At 44.2% G+C, this 21,561-nt stretch overlaps 3 protein-coding genes across 3 annotated transcripts in view; all 3 read left to right on the plus strand.

The window, feature by feature from the left end:
* Nucleotides 1-826: 826 nt before the first annotated feature.
* Nucleotides 827-20,708, plus strand: LOC132214984 (interferon-induced protein with tetratricopeptide repeats 1-like). The gene is made up of 2 exons (XM_059662786.1): nt 827-962; nt 19,183-20,708. The coding sequence occupies exons 1-2, from the start codon at nt 958-960 to the stop codon at nt 20,585-20,587; spliced, it is 1,410 nt and encodes a 469-aa protein (XP_059518769.1). The 5' UTR covers nt 827-957; the 3' UTR covers nt 20,588-20,708.
* On the plus strand, nt 828-6,677 carry IFIT3 (interferon induced protein with tetratricopeptide repeats 3). The gene is made up of 2 exons (XM_059662785.1): nt 828-962; nt 4,739-6,677. The coding sequence occupies exons 1-2, from the start codon at nt 958-960 to the stop codon at nt 6,150-6,152; spliced, it is 1,419 nt and encodes a 472-aa protein (XP_059518768.1). The 5' UTR covers nt 828-957; the 3' UTR covers nt 6,153-6,677.
* LOC132214982 (interferon-induced protein with tetratricopeptide repeats 1-like) overlaps nt 852-21,561 on the plus strand; it is a 45,532-nt gene continuing 24,822 nt past the window's right edge. The window contains exon 1 of the mRNA XM_059662783.1: nt 852-962. Within this exon, the coding sequence (XP_059518766.1) occupies nt 958-962 (5 nt within the window). The 5' untranslated portion in view covers nt 852-957. The remainder of the gene's footprint in view (nt 963-21,561) is intronic.

Below are 21,561 nucleotides of genomic sequence, written 5' to 3' on the forward strand. Positions count from 1 at the left end.
ACTCCTGCAATAGAACAGAAAGAGTCCAACAGCACAGCGCTCGCACAGCCAAACACTAGGCACCGAGAACTGCAGGGGAGAAATACTGGCTATTTTATGAGGAATGGTGCCACCCAGGAGAATAGGAAGCCTTTGAGCAAAAGCCCTAACACCCTGATCGTGTGTAGGTTACAGATTATACAGGGCAAAATCACAAGACACTACGGATTAGGGGGCTCATGATGAGAGCTCCTTGGTCGGAGGTGAGGTCAGGGCAGTGAGTCATTTCTTCAGGTCTTGCTCTGAGATTCTTGCTGGCATCCCTCGGTCTGGTCTCCTGGGAAAGGAGCCAGAGGGCCATTCCCTCTTAAGGCTCAGGAGCTGAAACATAACTAAGGTCAAGATACCAGAGGTCCCCACACTGTGATCATTAGTCAGATTTGGGCTCCTGTCTTGTGCTGCGTGGGGGGATTATCTGGGGGAAAGGCTCATTTCTGAGGGGTGTATCTATAAAGAGAGAGATAATTTCTATAATTAGGATTTAAAGTTAAATTTAATCAGTCATAAGGACCCTGGGTTTCACTCCTGCAACAGTAAATCCAGGGAGTGTAAAAATGCAGATTCCGACCCCGAGCCCCAGCCCACCCCCGGTTGGATCAGGTCTCTAGGAGTAGGGCATGGAAACTGCAAGCCATCTCTAGTGCCTTTTCCAGTCTCTCAAACAGTTTCAGAACCCGAGTAGAACAATATTCCCGGGCGGGAGTGAGCTGAGCTCTCATACCTTAGTTTCATTTCTCCTCACCAGGAATCCTGACGGCATCGCATCAGTTTCAGTTTCCATTTCTTCTCCATAAAAGCACAGACCTAAGGGCCAGAGCCAGGGCTTGGGAACCTCATCGGCACTCGCTTGCGATCCACCAGCAGAACAGAACATCAGCCTGCACCCCAGCTTCTGAGAATCCCAGGGACACCGCCATCATGAGGTAACGATGGCTGCCTTCTCTGCTAGCAAGTGGAGAGCATTTCTTACAAATCTTGTTCTGGCGGGCAACTCCCAGAATCCTCCTGATTCGGTGTGCGCTTATAGGTTACAGCTGCGTTGCTCTGAACTTGGTCATGAACCCCTCTGACCAATTCCTGCGTTTTTATTTCTGTCGCTCTGTCTGTTTACTGAGTCCGGCAGCCTAAGGACACGGAGGGAGGTGCTCGCAGGAGCGCTGGCGGCTGCAGCAGGGCAAGGACTGGAGTTTCTGGAGAGAGCCCGAGGGCTAACCTGCTCCGCTCCTTCCAGGCAAAATCTGGGCAATGGGGAGGGACAGTGGAGGTCCTGGTCCCTCTTTTGTGTCTTAGATTTTGTCAGACTGAACCAGCCGTTTGTGAGCTCTGTGGTGGTGGTGGTGGTGGTGATTTTTAAAGTATGCTTGCTTCTCAGCAAATGTGCTAATGACTAATTCAGCGCTGCAAAACTGCAATCTAGAATGAGGTCGCTTCTACCTTACCATTGGCTCTTTCAGAATTGAGGAATGCGTCTTCTTAGCGACCTGCCAGACCTCCCCTGTGAGCTGGGAGAGAGTGTTGTAGTTTCAAGCTGTGTTGCAGCTGGCGGGTATAATAAAGCAGAGTGCCCTGTTAGAATGCAAATTACTGGGCCCTGCATTCTGAAGGCCTAATCAGACTTAAAGCCTGGGGAGAGGGAAGGGGGGCCAGAATACATATTTAAAGAGGACCACAGGTACTTCCTAGACACACTCAGTGCTCCCTGCCGGCTATGTGTGTAAATGGGAGTGGAGGAAGCCCAAAGTGGGTGGGTGGCCAGTGGGGGCGTGGGAAGGATGTTCTTATAAAGCAAGGCTTGCCTGTTTAAGGGCTTTTCGGGATGAGAAACTGGTGATTGGAAATCACTTCCAAAAAGTGGTTAGGCCCTTGCTACTCTCCGTGTGGTCTGAATCCAGCCCCCGCTGAGAGGAGGTTATAAAGGCAGCATCCCGGACCTGCTGAGCTGTTCCAGCCCGGTCCTCGGGTGGTGTGGTCCATGTGCATGGGAAAGTGTGAGCAGCCCTGCTATGGACAGTTCCTTGGCTCACTTTTGGAAGAGATGGGCTCCTCGGGTTGTGCCTGTTCTGACCAAACAACTGGCCATGAGTTCTGCCTGTCCCTTCACAGCATCAGTCCCTGTACAAGCCGCCTCGGAGGTTTCTCTGGAAACTCCTCTTCTTACCATTTAAACAGGGCCTCTTCCAGGAACTTTCAAGATTCTAGTCTAGTAATGGCTTTCACCAGGCCCTGGAAGGAGGTGAGGCATCTTCGCTGGGGTCTGTGGGCAGCGCCCCAAAGCTCACCAAGTGACACAAAAAGGTAGCCCTGTAGAAGGTCAATCCAGGTAGGGGAGCAGGAGAAGGAGGAAAGGCTGTAAACGGGCTGGTTCTGGGTGTTTCCCAAGGAGTTGCAGTGCTGCTTTTATCTGCTTTGGTCAGCAAAACCTCAAGGCGGCCGTTGGAGGCCATGAGAAATCTCTTCCTGGACCAGAGGGACTCCCGCTCCCCAAAGTTTTCTACTAGGTACATAGTCTCCAGGAAGGAAGGGCATTCAACTCCATGTTCCACCTGAACGGAGACTTTCTCTTCCTCAAGTTACTGCGGCCATCATTCCACCTGCTTGCTTGTCCTCCCTTCAAATGTCTGATTTAATTATTGTTCAGTAACTTACTGAATTTTATACATATACATATAAAGAGTATTTAGAGCCACTTTCACACACACATGATAGAAATTAATAAGCGAGGAAAGCTTGGCAAATGGAGTATTGGTGTTTAGAAAGGCAATCGGGTATTTTAATTAAATCAGAATTATCTTCAGTTGATTTATTTGTATCTACTCAGTTAAATATGTTAATGTTATCCTAAATGTGAATTACATAAAAACATGTCAATATGTCAATGAACAAATAAAAAATATACAATGAAAATTTGAAGGTGAAAAAAGCAGAGCATTTCATGTACTTAAATTCACTCTCTCTGGGATCTGGGCTGTCGGGGAGACGGCTTCAATCAGACTGAAACCCAGCTTTTATGTGTCCTGTGTGATGGTGGAGAAGATGAAGAGAAAAGACTAAATCACACAGCACGGTGGCAAACATTCCCTGAGTTTTCATTCTTTTCATGGCTCCTTCTAACCTGACAGTGAGCTCCTAGGGGCAGAGACAGCCAGGATAACCTTTGTTTTTCTTAGTATTCCCCCAAGCTCACCAAGTGACACAAAAAGGAGCCCTGTAGAAGGTCAATGGATGGCTAAATAAAACTCACTCCTCAGAATGTTTGAGGACTTGAGCCCTGACTTAGTGACTGAGCAGCACAAGAGAGATCCCAGTTCCTCTCACCATATGTTTCGCGTCTCATCACCTTACCCCACCTCCTGCATGTCTATTCACATGGTGGCAGGGATATGCTTTGTGGGTTTTTACACAGACCATAGCTACAGAAAAGTGAGTCCAGGAAGCAAGAGGAAAGTACCTGCTCTTCTGTCTAAGAAAACTTAGGGGTGTGTATAGTCAGAGTTCTCCAGAAAAACAGAACCCATGAGAGACACATAGATAAGCTGCAGGTTGATGTCAGGCCCAACCCCCAAAAGCTGGGAAGAGGAAGCAAGCATTTGTTAAGGGTTGTTCCAGGCTCTTCCATGTTTTGCTGGCCAAGAAGTAAAGTTTTTTGAGCACCACAATGGAGGAAATTCAGTCAGGCAACTGCAGAACCCAGACTTCACTGAAGGCTTGTCTTTCTTCGGCTTGCACTTGAAGGTGAATGGAGGACGGAGAACTCTTGGCTCTTCTACCATCAGCTCTGCCTGGCACTGTGGTCATCAACTTTCCTTAGATCAAAAGCAGGCAGGTACAAGTACTGGGCTCGCAGCCTTTGACCTCAAGTTATTTCTAAGTTATTTTGTACATTTTCAGCTGAGAAACCAAACTGGATCTTCATCTTTATGCGCATTTCTTGCAAGGGAAGAGGCTTTATACAATTGGATGTTTTGCTTTTCCTCTTTGAGAATTTTAACCCTCTTTTGTATTATTTCTACCTAATTTGTAAACATTCATTTTTTTTTACCTGCCTTTTAAAATACTGCTCTTTTTTTTTTTTTAAAATATTCTCACCTATGCTGGTATACATACATACATATATATGTATACATATGTGTGTATACAGGGCTGGGCAAAAGTAGGTTGACAGTAAGTACGCGAAACATGGTTTATTCTTATATTATTCTTTATCAGTTATTGTATTATTTTCCATAGGAACAACTATCAACCTACTTTGCTCCACCCTGTACATATATATGTAAATAAGCTAGAGAGAGAGAGATTTATTATGAGGAATTGGCTCACATGATTATGGAGGCTGAGACATCTTTGATTCACTGTCTGCAAGCTGCAGACACAGAAAAGCCAGTGGTATAAGTCCCAGCCTGAGGGGATGTTCCAGCTCAACCAGAGAGAGCAAATTCACCCTTCCTCTGTCCCCCCTGCCCCCCGCCCCCAGGCCCACAATAGATTGGATATTGTGGAGGGCAATCCACTGTACTCAGTCCACTGGCACAAATCCTAGGCTCTTCTGGGAACACAGATATGCCCAGAACTGATGTTTAACAAAAAGTCTGGGCATCCCGTGGCCCAGTCAAGTTGACACACACAATTAACCTGTGATTGCACCCACGGTGCGATGCTTGGCAGGTACACCTCAGAGTGACCATGTTTATTTTCTCCACAGTGAGGTCAACAAGAACGCTCTGGAGAAAATCCTTCCACAGCTGAAATGCCATTTCACGTGGAAATTACTTAAGGAAGAAAGTGTCTCCCATGATCTAGAAGATAGAGTGTGTAACCAGATTGAATTTTTAAACACTGAGTTCAAAGCTACAATGTACAACTTGTTGGCCTACATAAAACACCTAGATGGTCAGAACGAGGAGGCGCTGGAATGCTTGCGGCAAGCCGAAGAGTTAATCCAGCAGCAGCACCCTGACCAAGCAGAACTCCGAAGCCTGGTCACCTGGGGCAACTACGCCTGGGTCTACTATCACATGGACAGACTCTCCGAAGCTCAAGTCTATGTAGACAAGGTGAAACAAGTGTGTGAGAAGTTTTCAAATCCTTACAGCATTGAGTGTCCTGAGCTTGACTCTGAGGAAGGGTGGACCCTGCTACAGTGCGGAGCAAAGCGAAATGAAAGGGTGAAGGCGTACTTTGAGAAAGCTCTAGAAGAGAAACCCAACAACCCAGAATTCTCCACCGGGCTGGCAATCGCGATGTACCGTCTGGATGATAAACCACCGAAGCAGTTCTGTGTCAGTGTTCTGAAGCAGGCCATCGAGCTCAACCCCGACAATCAGTACCTCAAAGTTCTCTTGGGCCTGAAATTGCAAAAGATAAATAAAGAAGCTGAAGGGGGGCTGTTGATAGAAGAGGCCCTGGAGAAAGCTCCTGGCCAAACAGATGTCCTCCGCAGCGCAGCCAAATTTTACCAAAGAAAAGGTGATCTAGACAAAGCAATTGAACTGTTTCAAAAGGTGTTGGAGTCCTTGCCCAACAATGCCTGCATCTATCGCCAGATCGCCTGCTGCTATCGGGCAAAAGAGAAACAAATGCAGAGCACAGAGGACTCTGAAGCTGGTGGGAATAGAGAGAAGATGGAAGAACTACGGAAATCTGCTATGGACTATTCGAATAAAGCTATTGAGAAGGGACTGAACCCTCTGTATGTATATTCTGATCTCACTGAGCTGGAATCAGAAGAATGTTATCAGACAGCTTTTAATAAGGCAGAGAGAAAACAACTGCATCAGGGCTATTCCAACTTTCAGGAGCAAAATGAGAAGTCTGAAGACACTCCTGTCCAGCATCATTTAAGCACAAAATCTACTGTGAATGGAGCTGAAAAGCAGCTTCCACAGAATTCTTGGTATCTCCAAGGATTAACTCACAAGCTGAATGGAGATCTGCTGCAAGCAGCTGAATGTTTTGAGAAGGAACTGGGCCACCTCCTGAGGAACAGCCCTTCCGGCATAAGCAATTTTTTCCTGCCAGCAGAGGAGCTTGAAGAAGGCAGAGAGGAAGTGGGCCAGGGCGCAGGCAGCTCCACTCTCAGCAAGCTCTCTGATCCCTCAGCTGACGCAGAGGAGTGAAAGGAACAGAGAGGGGGAAGCCTGGAATGGTGGTTGTGAGGGGGAGAAGGGTGGAAAGGCAGGAGTTCCCTAATCTGAGCTTGATGAGCGAGGTGGTCTTGTTTATGGCTTTCCGGTACATGGTTAGAGAGTTGTTTTCTCATGTCTGTCTCCCTTGTTCCATACCAGTCACACTCAATTGTCTTGTAACATATGACACCGAGGAACAGCGCTTCAGCCCTGGGAGGTGTGATTATCTCAGTTTGCACTCAGTTCACCAGAAATCCCCCGTTTCTGCCCTGCTTGCCAAGGGTCATAGCTGGTAGACTGCCTACCAACAGAATCTCACCTCCTCACCCCATTACTATTTAACCTTCTGGGCCTCCTAGAAGACTAGCTTTTGACTAAAACTCTGCAATATACCTTCCATGTTGTGCTTGACCTCAGCCATATATATATACGTACTTTTGATAGTGATACTATAGTAAATATGTATTGTTGCTAATAATGCTACAATAAATGTCAAAATTTCTACTCAGGATAGAACTGTGTGGTTTGCATGTGTGATTACAAGTAATATTAATTCTCCAAGTTTCTCTTGTTAGGGATGGTGGGTACTTACTACGGCTGTGACACCCTATTCTCAACATGTCCATTTTAGCTCCTCCTTGGAACTAACACTCACCCCATCCTAGGGCTATGGGAACTATGACTCTCACTGCAGCCCAGGAGCCAAACCCGAGCCCAGTGCCCAGTTAGCAGCTGCTGCTGTAGACCAGGGTTGCTGTGCACACACGAATACCTTGGCAATTGCTTCCCTGCTAAATACCATTTCAGTCTCCCCCCACCCCCCCGTCCCCCTGCCTCCCATCACACACACACACACACACACACACACACACACACACACACACACTCACTATGGTTATAGAGAAACACAGACTCCAATTTGAGATAATAAACAGAAGAGTTTTGATGTCCCTGCTCCTTTGCCCCTGCTTAAAGTATGTGGAAACTTACCTGCAACTGGAATCTACCAGGAGATAGACTCTTATCCCAGATATGCCTAAGTATTGATGCTGTGTCCCTAGCCCATGTTCCCATGGGTTGGGAACCTAAGGGCATGCCACTTGTGAAAGGAGAGTCTTACAAGGGGAATCCTCACAAGAAATTGGGTAGGTTAGAGAGAGAGCCACACTAGGCCAGTCTTTGCCTGTCTTTTCTTTGCTCCACCAGATGGAGAGAGCATTTCCCAATCGCTGCAGCATTGTTTCTTCCAGTGAGAAGACTGAGAAGTCAGCAACAGAAATCCCCAAGACAGTTCCTGGGTCTGGTGGTTTTCCCTAGGAGGATTCACAGACCTCAGCACAGAGTCATATTCACGGCTAAGATTTATGACAACAAAAAGATACGGAGCAAAATCAGCACAGGGAAAAGGTGCATGGGTCTAAGAATAATGAAAATGAGGCACACGTTTCCCAAAGTCTCTCCCAGTAGGATCATACAGCACCTGCTTGATTCCTCCTACATCAAATTGTGACAACTCTTGTGAGCTTGTTAAAGACTCCATGGCCAATGGTTTCATTGGAGACTAGTTACATAAGGACCCTGTGCTTAGCACATAACAAAATCCCAGACTCCCAGAAGGAAAGCAGATGTCAGCGTTAACCACATCATTTGCATAAACAAGAACCATGCTTCTCGGTTAGGGAATGGTGAGAACACTCCAAAAATCCAAGTTCCCAGATGCCAGCTAAGGGCTGACCTTGTAAGCAGGCCTTTCTAAGGTCATGGTCCCTGGCGTGATGCTTATCTGCATCGTCCATCCCCTTGGCCCTTAGCCAAGGTGCCTTTGCCATCCAAGTGTTATCAGCAGCATACCACATGACAGTGTGAGTGAGACCTTACAGTATTGGCCTCAGGTATGCCCTTTAGGGAAGCCTTAATCCAGCGGTTCTCAACCTGTGGGTCGAGATCCCTTTGGGGGGTCAAACGATCCTTTCACAGGGGTCGCCTAAGACCACTGGAAAACACACATATAATTACATATTGTTTTTGTGATTAATCACTATGCTTTAATTATGTTCAATTTGTAACAATGAAATTGGGGGTCACCACAACTTGAGGAACTGTATTAAAGGATCGCGGCATTGGGAAGGTTGAGAACCACTGCTCTAATTAATAAAGTCTGTTTTTTTGTCAGGTCACTTCCTTCTTGAGTTTCTTTTCTATTCCTTTTACCTGGTGGCACAGCACAACCCTGACCAATAGACTGACCTGGCTGTCTTCCATGCTCATCAGAAACACACCTAAGAAGTACAATCTCAGAAGATACACTTGGTGCCCTGGAAACAGAATTTACAATTGTTTAGTTATCCCAAGCAGGGCATACCTCCGTCAGGTGGTACAGGTTAATAAGCCCCCCAGATGGGGCCTTCCACTGTAGGGCTGCCCGTCCTGGGGTTTCAGTCTAGTCTAAAAAAATCAGTCGAGTCCTTGGCTTTAGAGGGACTGCCTGACAGTTCCAAACATTTGCTCATCCCTGATACCAGTTCATTTGCCTCAGGAGTAAAGATGACATCTAAGGTTTTCTGGGTGGAATGTTCAGGAGCTGGCCCCCAACCAGCCACCCCATTGCTGTCCCCCATGTTCATTGGCTCAGCAGTCTGAATTCAAGCACTAGCATAAGTTGGAAAGGTCAGATTTCCTTTGGAAAGAAATGAAAGCTTCCTGGAATGGTTCTGAAAAACAAAGATCATTAATGCCCCTCCCTTCGCCGTCCCTCCCTAAATGCTGAATTTTTATTTATCTTCATTGTTACAAATCAAAGCGCCTCATTCAACACTCATAACTTTTTTTCCAATTTTCCCCACTCTCTTTCACCCAGACCTTTCAACTTTGACAGACTATTTGCAAGAGAGACAAAAGTGTTTTCATAGGAAAACATTTTATACAACTTAACCAGAAAGAAGCATTGTATTTACAAATGAGTCAAAGTCCTGAATTTTTTTAAAAAAATTCAAAATGGGTTTCCATCACTCCTCACCCCTCCATCCTGATCATGTAAGTGGTGAGCCTAAAGAAGAGTGATTGTTTTCTGGGGTCACTTGCATTTAACAATCAGACTATGCACCTTACGAAGGTGTGCATACTAGGACAAAGGTGAGGGCCATGGAGTCAGGCTAGCAATCCATTCTCCCAGACCTCACCTATTTGGAAAAGTTGAAAAGAGCAAGTCAACAACATTGAGAGAGCCTGGAGAGGGGTCAAGAGTTCAATCTGTCAGGAGTGGGAGGAGAGGGTCATGCTCCCTGTCATGTGTCCTCTCCCAACTTGCAGGCTTCAGCAAGAATCACTGGTCAGCAGCGTAACTAGCCTCTGTATCCTGAGGCCCATTAGGAAAAAGCAGGCACAGGATGAGCTCCCTGCCCGCCCCCTCAGCCTGAAAGCAGAAGACAAATTCTCCATGTAAACATCCCCCACTACCTCCACTCCCCTGCCCCTGCCCGGGGCCGCCAGATCCTATATCAGGAAGGGGTAATGTTGTGCCCAGATTTCATGATTCCCAAGAACCCACAGGGAGCCAGCGAGTCCGATGCAAAAGCAAAGAGTCATTCATTTCAAACCTAGGTTTGGCTCCCCTGCCACACTCACCGATGCAACGGTAAGCTCCAGTGGCCGAGAGAGAGAACTCTGTGTGGAGAGAGGCTTTATAGGGGGCTGGGGCAAGAGGAGGAGAAAGGACTGTGGGCCCTGCCGATTGGCCAGGCGCCAGTCGGTGTCTCATTACACAGGATGTGGTCATAGTGATGGCGTGCACTTCCCTTAACTATCATTGGCCAGTCCAGAGAAATCGTGGGCGTGGCCAGCAGTGGCTTGTCTTCGGGGAAGAAGCCTTGCTGAGCACATGGCCAAGGTAAGATGGAGGGCATAGCCCTTACCCTGGGGCAAGGTGGAGGGCGTAGTCCTCGCCCTTTCAGGTAACAGTCTTATTATCAGAGAGGAGATGGTACCAAAAGGAGTATAACAAACAAACCTTGTCTTCCTAGCTCTTACCATCCATTAATTTCCCCCATATATTTACTCCCCCACAATCTGCAGCCCCTGGAAGCTTAAAGTCCCTATCCTTTGTCTTGCCAATTTTCTACCAATGTATTTTCGTTTTGTTAGGGTGCTATATAAGCCCAAATTCTGAGTTACTCACTACTGGGTATCTCCATGAATATGCATGATGCACATGTTATTGAACTTCTGTTTGTTTTTCTCTTGTTAATCTGTTTTTTGTCAGTCTAATTTTCAGGGCCCCATCAAAGAACCCAAGATGGACAGTGGAAAAAGATTTATTCCCTCCCTTACAATAAAAATTAAAAAAAAAAGAGAGAGAGAGAGAGAGCTGACCTGCCACTATCTATCTCAGATGGTCAATCAGAGACATGCCCTTTCCTGTGGGCATTTGTTCGTGACCCAGGAAGTTGTGCAGGCATCCATGGTACTTTTATAAAGCAGGGCTCCATGGAGGGGTATCCTACAAGTGGGAATGTCCCAGAGTTTGCTTCTGTTCGCTGAGCCCTCTTTCAGGTCAACACAGGGCAAGCCACAGCTGAAACAGCACAGCAGCAGTCAGCCCCGCCCAGGTTTCAGCTTGGAGTCAGGGCCAGGCAGTCAGGACCTGTGAATTCCAGATTTCAAGAGTCAGTTGCTTTTCTTCCAGCAGCAGCAAAGCACAAAGAAAACTGTGGCTCCCAGAGGCAGCCAGGTGACTGAGGCTTATCATGCAGTGTTGATAAACCATTGGCAGGTCCATATGTGTGTGTGTGTATTGATTTATTGATTTCAGAGAGGAAGGGAAAGGGAGAGATAGAAACATCAATGATGAGAGAGAATCATTGATTGGCTGCCTCCTGAACTACTGGGGATTGAGCCCACAACCTAGGCATGTGCCTTGAGCAGAATCAAACCCGAGACCTTTCAGTCCTAGGGCCCACACTCTATCCACTGAGTAAACAGCAATCATTGGCAGATCCAATCCCTCTCTGTGGTCTCAAACCTGACAGAATGAATTTGCTGACATCATGAAGTCAATCATTTTTCTACGGCTTCATAGCGTGGTATGGTGAATCCTGTCTCCAGAAACACATGAAGTCGTCCCTCCCCTGCCTCCCGGACCCTGAAATCTGGCTCACCCCTCAGATCAAACACACACTGGAATGCCAAACAGTCCCTCTCAAAATCTCGCTGAGGACATGGGAAAATATTTCCTGCTCAGCTGTTGGATCTGGCCAACCATGACCCTCCTTGCCCACACCCAGCTCTTTCTAGCCTTGTTTACTCCACAGAAAACAAAGCACTTTTCTGACTAATCCTTGAGATATTTGCAGACCTTATGATCAGAGCCATCTCCCTATTGCCCTTATTGCAACAGTCATTTTTCCCCATGTAATAAACTTTATTTTTAGAGCACTTTTAGGCTTATAAAAAATGCACAGAAAGTACAGTTCTAATATACCACCTGCTCCACACCCTCACCCACTGTACAGTTCCCCCTAAGATTAACATCTTGCATTCTGTGGTTTTGTAGTTCCTACTGATGAACCAATATTAATACATTATTACTAAAATCCATAGTTCACATTGGGGTTCATTTTTTTTGTATTGTATGTAACATCATGTATGCACCATGACACTATCATAAGAAGGGTTTCACTGCCCTAAAAATGCCCTGTGTTCCACCTAGTCATCCATTCCCCGCTCCCTCTAACCCCCTGGCAACCACTGATCTTTTTTTCTATTTCTATAGTTTGACCTTTTCCAGAATATCATATAGTTAAAAATCATACAGTATGTAGCCTTCTTAGATGCGTCTTTCACTTAGCAATATGCATTTAAGGTTCCTTCGTATCTTTTTGTGGCTAATAGCTCATATATTTTTACTGCTGAATAATAGTCCATTGTCTGGACGCCCCAACCTTTGTTTATCCCCTCACCTACTGAAGGACATCTTGATTGCTTCCAATTTTGGCAATTATGAATAAAGCCGCTCCAAACATTCTTGTGCCTGTTTTGTGTGAACATAAGTTTTCACCCTATTTGGGTAAATACCTGGGGACACGGTTGCTGGATTGGTAAGGGGATGTTTGTTTAGTTCTGTAACAAACTGCCACACTGTCTTCCAAAGTGGCTGGACAATTCTGTATTCCCACCTGCAATGAATCAGAGTTCCTTTTGCTCCACCTCCTCATCGGTACTTGGTGGTGTCAGTGTTATGGATTTTAGCTATTCTAGTAGGTGTGCGGTGCTAGCTCACTGCTGTTTTAATTTGCAACACCCCAAGGGCAAGTAAAGGACATGCACCTTTTTACTAGTATATGTTTATTTGCCATTTGTATTATCTTTTTAAAAAAATATATTTTATTGATTTTTTACAGAGAGGAAGGGAGAGGGTTAGAAACATCGATGAGAGAGAAACATCGATCAGCTGCCTCCTGCACACCCCCTACTGGGTATGTGCCCACAACCAAGGTGCATGCCCTTGGCCAGAATCGAACGTGGGACCCTTAAGACCGCAGGCCAAGTCTCTATCCACTGAGCCAAACTGGTTAGGGCTTGTGCCCATTTTTAAATTGTTTTTATTTTTGTTTTCTTGTTCAGTTTAAAGAATTATTTGTGTATTCTGGATACAAGTCCTTAATCAGACATGTATTGTGTATATATTTTCTCCCAGCCTGTGGCTTGTGCTCTTATTCTCTTAACAGTGTCTTTCACAAAGCAGAAGGTTTACTTTAAATAGAATCCAACTCATCAATAATGAAGTCCAACTTATCACCAGCTTTCATCAATGGTGCTTCGGGTATTGTATCTAAAATCTTATAGCTAAATCCAAGGTCACTTTGATTCTATCCTGTGATATCTCCTTTGCCTTTCTATGTAGGTCTACGATCTATTTTGACTTATTTAATTTTTGTGAAGAGTATAAGGGCTGTGTCTAGATTCTTGTTTTGTTTTGGTATATATATGTTTAGTTGCTCCAGCACAAAAGATTATCCTTTCTTCATTGAATTATTTTTGTTCCTTTGTCAAAAAATCAGTTGTCTATATTTGTGCGGGCCTATTTCTGGTCTCTCTATTCTGTTTCCTTGATCCGTTTGTTTCTTCTTTGGCCAGTATCACACTGTCTTGATTATTGTAGCTCAATAGTAAGTCTTGAAGTGGGGTAGTGTGAGATCCCAACTTTGTTCTTTAACATTGTGTTGTCTATTCTAGGTCCTTTGCCTTTCTGTAAAACCTTTAGAAACATATTCTTGATATCCAGAATAATTTGCTGAGATTTTGATTGGGATTTTTAAAATTATATAAATTATTTTGGGAAAAACTGGCATCTTAACCATATTTACTCTTCCATTTGATTAATATGAAAATAGCTCTTCTTTGATTTCTTCCATCAGAGTGTTGTACTTTTTCTCATATGAATCTTTTACATATGTTATTAGATTTATCCCTAAGTGGTATATATATATATATATATGTATATATATATATATATATATATATACATATATATATATATACATATATATATATGTATGTATATATGAATTATTGATTTTTTACAGAGAGTAAGGGAGAGGGATAGAAAGTTAGAAACATCGATGAGAGAGAAACATTGATCAGCTGCCTCCTGCACACTCCCTACTGGGTATGTTCCCGCAACCAAGGTACATGCCCTTGACCGGAATTGAACCTGGGACCCTTCAGTCCGCAGGCTGACGCTCTATCCACTAAGCCAAACCGGTCAGGGCCCTAAGTGGTTCTTGGTTTGTTTGTTTTGGGGGGAGGAGGGGTCTGATGCTACTATAAGTGTTTTTTGTTTTGAATTTCAAAAACGAATTGTTCATTGCTGATATAAATGATAGTCAATGATTTTTGTATAATAACCCTGTAACCTATTATTTTACTACTAGTGGCCTGGTGCACAAAATTCGTGCATGGGGGGAGGGGTGTCCCTCAGCCTAGACTGAACCCACTTCAATCTGGGACCCCTCGGGGGATGTCCAACTCACAATCAGACATCCCTCTCGCAATCTGGGACCGCTGGCTCCTAACCACTCACTTGCCTGCCTGCCTAATCACCCCTAACCACTCTGCCTGCTGGCCTGCTCACCCCCAACTGCCCCCCCTTGCCAGCCTACTTGCCCCCAACTGCCCCACCCCCCGCCAGCCTGATCACCCCCAATTGCTCTCCCCTCCTCACCTGATCGCCCCTCACCGCCTCTGCCTCGGCCGTGCCACCATGGCTTTGTCCGGAATGACGTCCGGAAGTCTCCCAGTCTAATTAGCATATTACCCTTCTATTTTATTTTACTATAGTTGCACATTAAGTCCAAAAGTTTGTTTATTGACTCCTTGGGAATGTCTATGTAGAAATCATGTCATTTTCAAAGACAGTTTTATTTCTTCCATCCCAGTTTGTATACTTTTCATTTTCCTTTTGTCTTATTGCATTAGCCAGGAATTCTAATATGATATTGATAGGACTAGTGAGAGGGAACATCCTTGCTTTGTTTCTGACCTTAGAGGAAAAGCATCTGCTTTCTCATTATTAAGTATAATTGTGACTAAATGTGATGCTAGCTATAGGTTTTTTGTAGGTGTTCTTCATCAAGCTGAGGAAGTTCCCCTCTGATCCTAGTTTTCTGAGAGTTTCTATCATGAGTGGGTGTTGGATTTTGCTTTTATTACGTCACTTGATATGATCTTAGAAGCACAGACTTACATAGCCAAGGCAGAAAGTACTGCAATAAGTTTGCAAGTCTGAGAATCCAGCATCTAGAGATTGCTTGGGAGAAAGAATTGGCAGAATAATAATGTGGAGGATAGTACAATGAAAGGGTTAAGATGTGTTTCAAAAAAGTTCTGGAAGAGAAGCCTAACAACCCAGGTTGTTGGCATTCCAATGAACTATCTCCCCAACCCTAAAAACTGGGCCATGGAGCTGAGTCCTGAAAACTGGTATGCTAGAGTTATCTTTGTCAAGAAACTTCAAAATGTTTATGAAAAAGCTGAAGGAGGGAGGTTAAGAAGCCATAGGGAATACTATGGACAACAGATCATGTTTTTTTCTTAAAATTTGTCTTTATTGTTGAAAGTATTACAGATGTCCCATTCCACACACATGCACACCCTCGCCCCATTGACCCCCTCCACTCTGCTCCAGTCCCCTTCCCAGGTCTTCCCCAAACTACCGTCTGTCCTTGGTCTATGCATATATGCATATAAGTTCATTGGTTAATCTCCTCCTCCCTCCCCAAATACGCCAGTCTGTTGCAGCTCATGCTTTTTAATAAACGGGCTGCCTGCACTCTTTACTGCCATCATCTGTAGCAACTTCTACCTGCAGTAATATGAAGTCTTTAGACACAAGAACACAGATCGTTTAAGTGGTTTTTATTGGAAGAAATGTCAGAGAGAATGGCGTTACTAGTCTCCTGTTGAGCAGGAATACATATTTGTATTTCCCCACACATAGCCAAAGATCACAGTGCCCAAAAAATGTGGGCAGTTGCTCAATGAACTGCATAGGATGTAAAACCTGCACTCTCAAGAAATTGAGGTCTCCCGAGTCATCTGCTGTTTCCATCCAGGTGGTGGAGCAAGCCAAGCACCTCACAGTGCCGGCCTTTATCTAAAGCTATGCTGTTCATTCCCATAGCCACTACGTAGGTATTTAAATTAATTAAAATAAAATCTAGAAATGAATTCTTCAGACCCACTAGTTTCATTACAGGTACTCAATAGTAACCTGGGGCCGGTGGCTACCACCTTGGACAGCACAGATTTAGAACATTTCCATCACTGCAGAAAGTTCTTTCAGAACAAATTAGTGTTTCTCAGTCTTGGCACTATTGCCATTTGAGGCCAGATAATTCTTTGTAGTGGGGGCTGTCCTGTGCATTGTCAGATGTTCATCGGCAGGCCTGGCCTCTGCCCACTAGATATCCTTCGCATCCCCATCTCCACTTGTGACCATCAAAAATGCCTCCAGACATTGCCAATGGGTCCCTGGGGGGCGGGGGGGGGGGGCGGGGGGGGAAACACCTCCTGTTGAGAATCACTCACCAGTCCTGACAGAGATTGGTCACGCCCCCCACCTTCAGGAGATAGACCCCCAATACAGAGAGACTGGCTGAGCTGGAGGCTAAGGGTACCAATGAAAGACAGCCCCCCTACATGTTACTCCATGGCCACTCAGGATCTCAACATGGCCTCAGCCTATGGTCTGTTACAGATAAGGGATCTTACCTGTAAGCATGAAAATTCAGTTAGAACTGGAATACATGGGAGTCAGTCGGAAATGTAAATCACGGTGAGCCAAAGATAGCCACCAAGACCCCTGAGATGGTATGAAAATTACTGGTACTTTCAGAGCAGAGTAGTTCGTGGTGGCTGAGCATTTTCTCTATGGATGGTTGGCACACGTTTGCAAGCATGAGTAATCTCTCCAAAGGAAACACCAGACACTCTGTGTAGAGGTCAAAACACTTTGACCTACATTCCTTTATCATATTGTGTGAATTATTCAGGTGCACACAGGGACACCAGGCACAGAGAAATTAAGTTACTGATTCAGAGCCTCATAGAAAGATAGGTACGTATAGAATGAGTCCCTGTCCACCCTCCATGGCATTTAAACCTGAAAAGGGCCTAGGAATCATCTAACAAAGTACCTCTCAAACTTTAATATACCAACAAATCACCTGAACATGGCGAAGACTCTAATTTAGTAGGTGGGTGGAGGGGGCTGGCATTCTGCATTTCTAATAAGCTTTAGTTGATGCTATTGCTACTGGTGCATAGACCACACTCTGAGCAGCAAAAATCTAGCTCAGTGATTTTAAGCCATGATTACACAATAAAATTACCTTGGGGCCTTCTGTCTTTTTTTGTTGTTGTTTGTTTTAAATTACTGATAATTCTGATGCCTGGGCCTCACACCCAGAGACTCTGATTCATTGAACTAGAAGATAGCTCAGGCATATAGAAGGTGTCCCAAAAAAATGTATACACAATTTTTTTTTCCTGATAGTTCAATTGATGTTTCTTTCTTTTCAGATATAACCATTGTGTATACATTTTTTGGAGACACCCTGTATGTATTTAAAGATTCACATGAGATTTCCTAGTTTGCAGCCAAGATTGCAAACTATTGTCCAAGGCCAATCTATCTACTGCACTGATAAGGCATCTAATAGAGTTTCAATTAAATCCAATTCATCCAGCTTTTCAACCAAACACAGAGCTGGTCCATGAATCCTGATATTGAACTCATACTTCAGTGCTTAAGTTTCATTGCTTCAGGTAGGAACCCTGTCCATTAGAAATTATTTTTCCCTCTCTAGTTTTCATTGCTCTTTTCTATTTGTAAACACACACACAGACACATTTACACACTTGTTATCTGTTTTCTCTCTCCTTAATGCTACTCTGTCCTGTGTGGTTCATGGGTCTGTTTATGCCAGATACACACTGTGCAGCACAGAATCAACTAATCAGCTGAGCCAGAGTCCCACAGAATCAGGACTGCTGCCAAATCCACACAGGCGCACACATGCTTCACTGGGAAATATTTCTTGGCCACAGTTAGGTGGTGAAAAGGAAGGTCACTGTATGTCTTCTTCACCTGAGTGGTCAACCACTCAGGTATGACTTTAAGAAAGAACAAACTCTGATCAGGACATCACCGCTGAGGCCTGGGGAAGGTGGCTTGGCAGTATGGGGAGTTTTGACGTCAAGACTTGGGGAGAAATGAGAGGGTCATACTGAGCTGCCAACTGTATTTGCAAAGGCAGTAGTATGCCTGAGAATCCTCTGCTCACCTGGATTTATGGCTTTTCTCTCTCCCATTGTTTTCAAAAGGGAATGTTACATAGTCTGTTTGTGATTAGATTACAGTTATATATTGTGAGTCAGGATGGTAAGATTTATACAAAAATTGCTATCCATTGAGATAAAAAAAAAAATTCATCAGGGTTCCCTCTGGGATCTTTCCTTGGGACTAACGGGTGGAAGATATGTTGAGTATGGAATATAAGGTAATTGGTTGAAGACACAGATGTAATATAGCTACATAGGATGTGAGGATGACCTTTTCAAGTATTAGAGAAATTTATTTCTCTCATGTTCTTGGAAGGGAAAGAGAATGTCAGCTTACTTCAGAGGAGGTTTGAATAATGGAAAGAAAACTTCTTGTCCCACTGACTCATTATTATTCTCCCTTTCCCGTGGGTAGCTAAGCTCACTGTAATTGTTGAGATTTTGAGTTCCTGTTAATAACTATGCTGCAGGGTTACCTGACAGCAGGCTCACTGAATTCCAGAAGTGGGACTTACGGCTTCCTTGCATAGGCACAACTGTTTACTCATCCTTCTACTTCTGACCTGTGCATGTGCTGTAAGTTCATCATTGAGAAGCGGTTCCACCAATTTTTCAGTATTTCAGGAATTGGTTGAGTAAGTTCACTCAAGCATAGATGTCAGGGTAGTACCACAATTCTCCACCCCGGTTTAAGTATTCATGAAACCATATTTGGTTCTCATACCATATTTTGCTCAGAACCCTTCCTGGGAAGTCAGAAAACCAAACCATGTTTATATGTAGGGAATATGGAAAAGATGAGTATGGAATTACCCTTCTGTGAACCCTCTGTCCACATTTCTTCAGACAGCATTAGTGATGCACTACAATGTTGAGAAAGGTCAGGAGAGAAGGGCTTTGCAGTATTGAGAGTGGTGCTGAAATTATTCGACATGAGAAGAACTAATCTCTTTCAGATTGCTTGCTCATACTCTTCATGGTGGAACCATGAAGTGATTAGCATTTTCCCAAGGTTTTTATGTCAACCTGCTCTCTGTCCAGTGACACAATCATAGAGCCCTGGGAGATGCTCTATTGATAATGAATCAGGAACACGTGGGGGTAATATTTGACTAATCAAAGTTCTGGCTTCACTTCCAAATGCTCCTGAAAAACTATATATAATTATTGTCTCTTTTTACAGTGATGAATTAAATGACAATCTCATCGAGGACAAACTTGATCAACTGAGATGTCACTTTACGTGGAAGTTGCACATTGAAGACAGTGAACTGCATGATTTAGAAAACAGGGTCCTCGATCAGATTGAGTACCTAGACAACAACTTCAATGTGGGAATACACAACCTACTGGCCTATGTGAAACACCTGAATGGCCAGAATAAGGAGGCCCTGGAGAGCTTGAAAGAAGCTGAAGACTTAATGCAGGCAGGGCACATCCCCCAGTCAGACGCAATAAAGCTGGTTACCTGGGGCAACTATGCCTGGCTGTATTACCACATGGGCAGACTGGCAGACACTCAGATATACCTGGACAAGGTGGAGAACACTTGCAAGAAGTTTGCCGGCCCCTCCTGCTACACAATGGAATGCCCTGAGATGGACTGTAAGGAAGGATGGGCCTTGCTGAAATGTGGAGGAAAGAATTATGAACGGGCTAAAGCCTGCTTTGAGAAGGCTCTGGAAGTGGACCCTGAAAACCCTGAATTCAGCACTGGGTATGCAATTGCTGTCTATCGTCTGGATGGCTTAAACACAACATCACGCTTTCGTAAGGCATTTTGTGTGCAGCCCCTAAAACGGGCCATCAGGCTAAATCCAGAAGATGCATATATTAAGTGTCTCCTCGCCTTGAAACTTCAGAATATAGGACAAGAAGCTGAGGGGGAAAAGTACATTGAAGAAGCACTGGCCAAAATGACTTCACAGGTTTATGTCTTTCGATATGTGGCCATGTTTTACCGAAAAAAAGGCTTTATAGATAAAGCTCTTCAGCTCTTAGAAATGGCCTTGCGGGCAACACCTTCCTCTGCCCTCCTGCATCACCAGATAGGGCTTTGCTATAGATCACAAGTCTATAAAATAAGCAAAGCTACAAACTGGCAGCCTAGAGGACGGGATAGAGAAAATATAGACAGAATAACAAAATTAGCCATATCTCATTTTGAATTTGCTGTGGAACAAAAGCCAACATTTGAAATGGCTTATATGCACCTAGCAGATATGTATTCAGTTGCAGGCAATAGCAGAAAAGCAGAAGACGCTTATCAAAAAGTGTTCTGCATGAAATCACTTGAAGAAGAAAAAATGCAAGAGATATATTTCCAGCAAGGTCGATTTCAGGAATTTCAAAAGAAATCTGAAGTCGATGCAATTATCTATTATTTAAAAGCAATAAAAATAGAAAAGCCATCATCTGTAAGAGATAGAAGTATCAGTTCTTTGGAGAAAGTGGTTTTAAGGAAACTTCAAAGAAACGCAGAAGACATGGAAAGCTTGAGCATCCTTGGGTTCACCTACAAATTGAAAGGAGAAATGAATAAAGCCCTGGAGTACTATGAGCGGGCCCTGAGGCTGGCTGCTGAATGAGAACTCTGGGACATGCTCCTGAGGCACTGAAATATGGACCACATTGACATTTCATTTGATTTTACATTAAGGTGCACTAATCATCTTTTCTGCTTGCTGCTTTCAGAAGCATGTAACTTTTAAACAATCACTCAAGCCTGATAAAACACTACTTGTATTCAAAAAAAGAGTGAAGCTGAATATATATGCCTTTGCGTGTGTGAGAAAGCAAGAGACATAAACCATTTCTCTGTGAATGTTATATAACAGAAATAACAGTTTGTTAAGTAAATTTGTAGCAAATAAAGCACTTACATAGAGTAAAATGATTTATTCATTTGATCAACAAATAGTTTTCAGTGCTAGATACCAAATATACTATGGTGATGTAAGGAAAATTCTTTTCCTCGACCCATCTTAGGGTTCTTGAGGCCCCATAATTTAGACTAAGAAAGACAGAATAAGAAGAGAAAAACAAACAAAACTTGATAAACATGTGCATCTTACATACACATGGGAGCACCCAGTGAGGAGTAACTCAAAGAGGTGGTTAGATCTTGGGCTTACATAGCATCTTAACAAAAGAACAATACATTTTCAGAGAAGTGACAAGACAAAGGAAAAGAACTGAGTTTTCAGGGTGTCAAATTGTAGGAAGGTAAGTATATGGGGCTAAACCACTGGAAGATAGCTGCTAGCTGGTAAGGTTTGTTATCTAGGCTCACTTGGTAGTGAGTCTGGACTGAGAGATAGTGAGTCTGGACTGAGAAGGACCTGGAGCTGTTTCAGGTGGTCACCTTCTCTCTGGATGGGGGGGAGGGGCAACAACTTTAGGAAATGAAGCCCTGCTTTTGAGGCAGATAGGGAGAGGGCAGAACTTTTTTTTACAGCCCCGCCCCCCCGCCGCCATGGAAAAGTAAAGCATTTCCATGGAATCTTTCATAAGCCAAAGAGCAAAAAGCAAAGAAACAATTCCCTTAGGAGGCATTTTGCTA

The sequence above is a fragment of the Myotis daubentonii genome, chromosome 13 (assembly GCF_963259705.1).
Source record: "Myotis daubentonii chromosome 13, mMyoDau2.1, whole genome shotgun sequence".
In the NCBI taxonomy this organism is placed as follows: Eukaryota; Metazoa; Chordata; class Mammalia; order Chiroptera; family Vespertilionidae; genus Myotis; species Myotis daubentonii.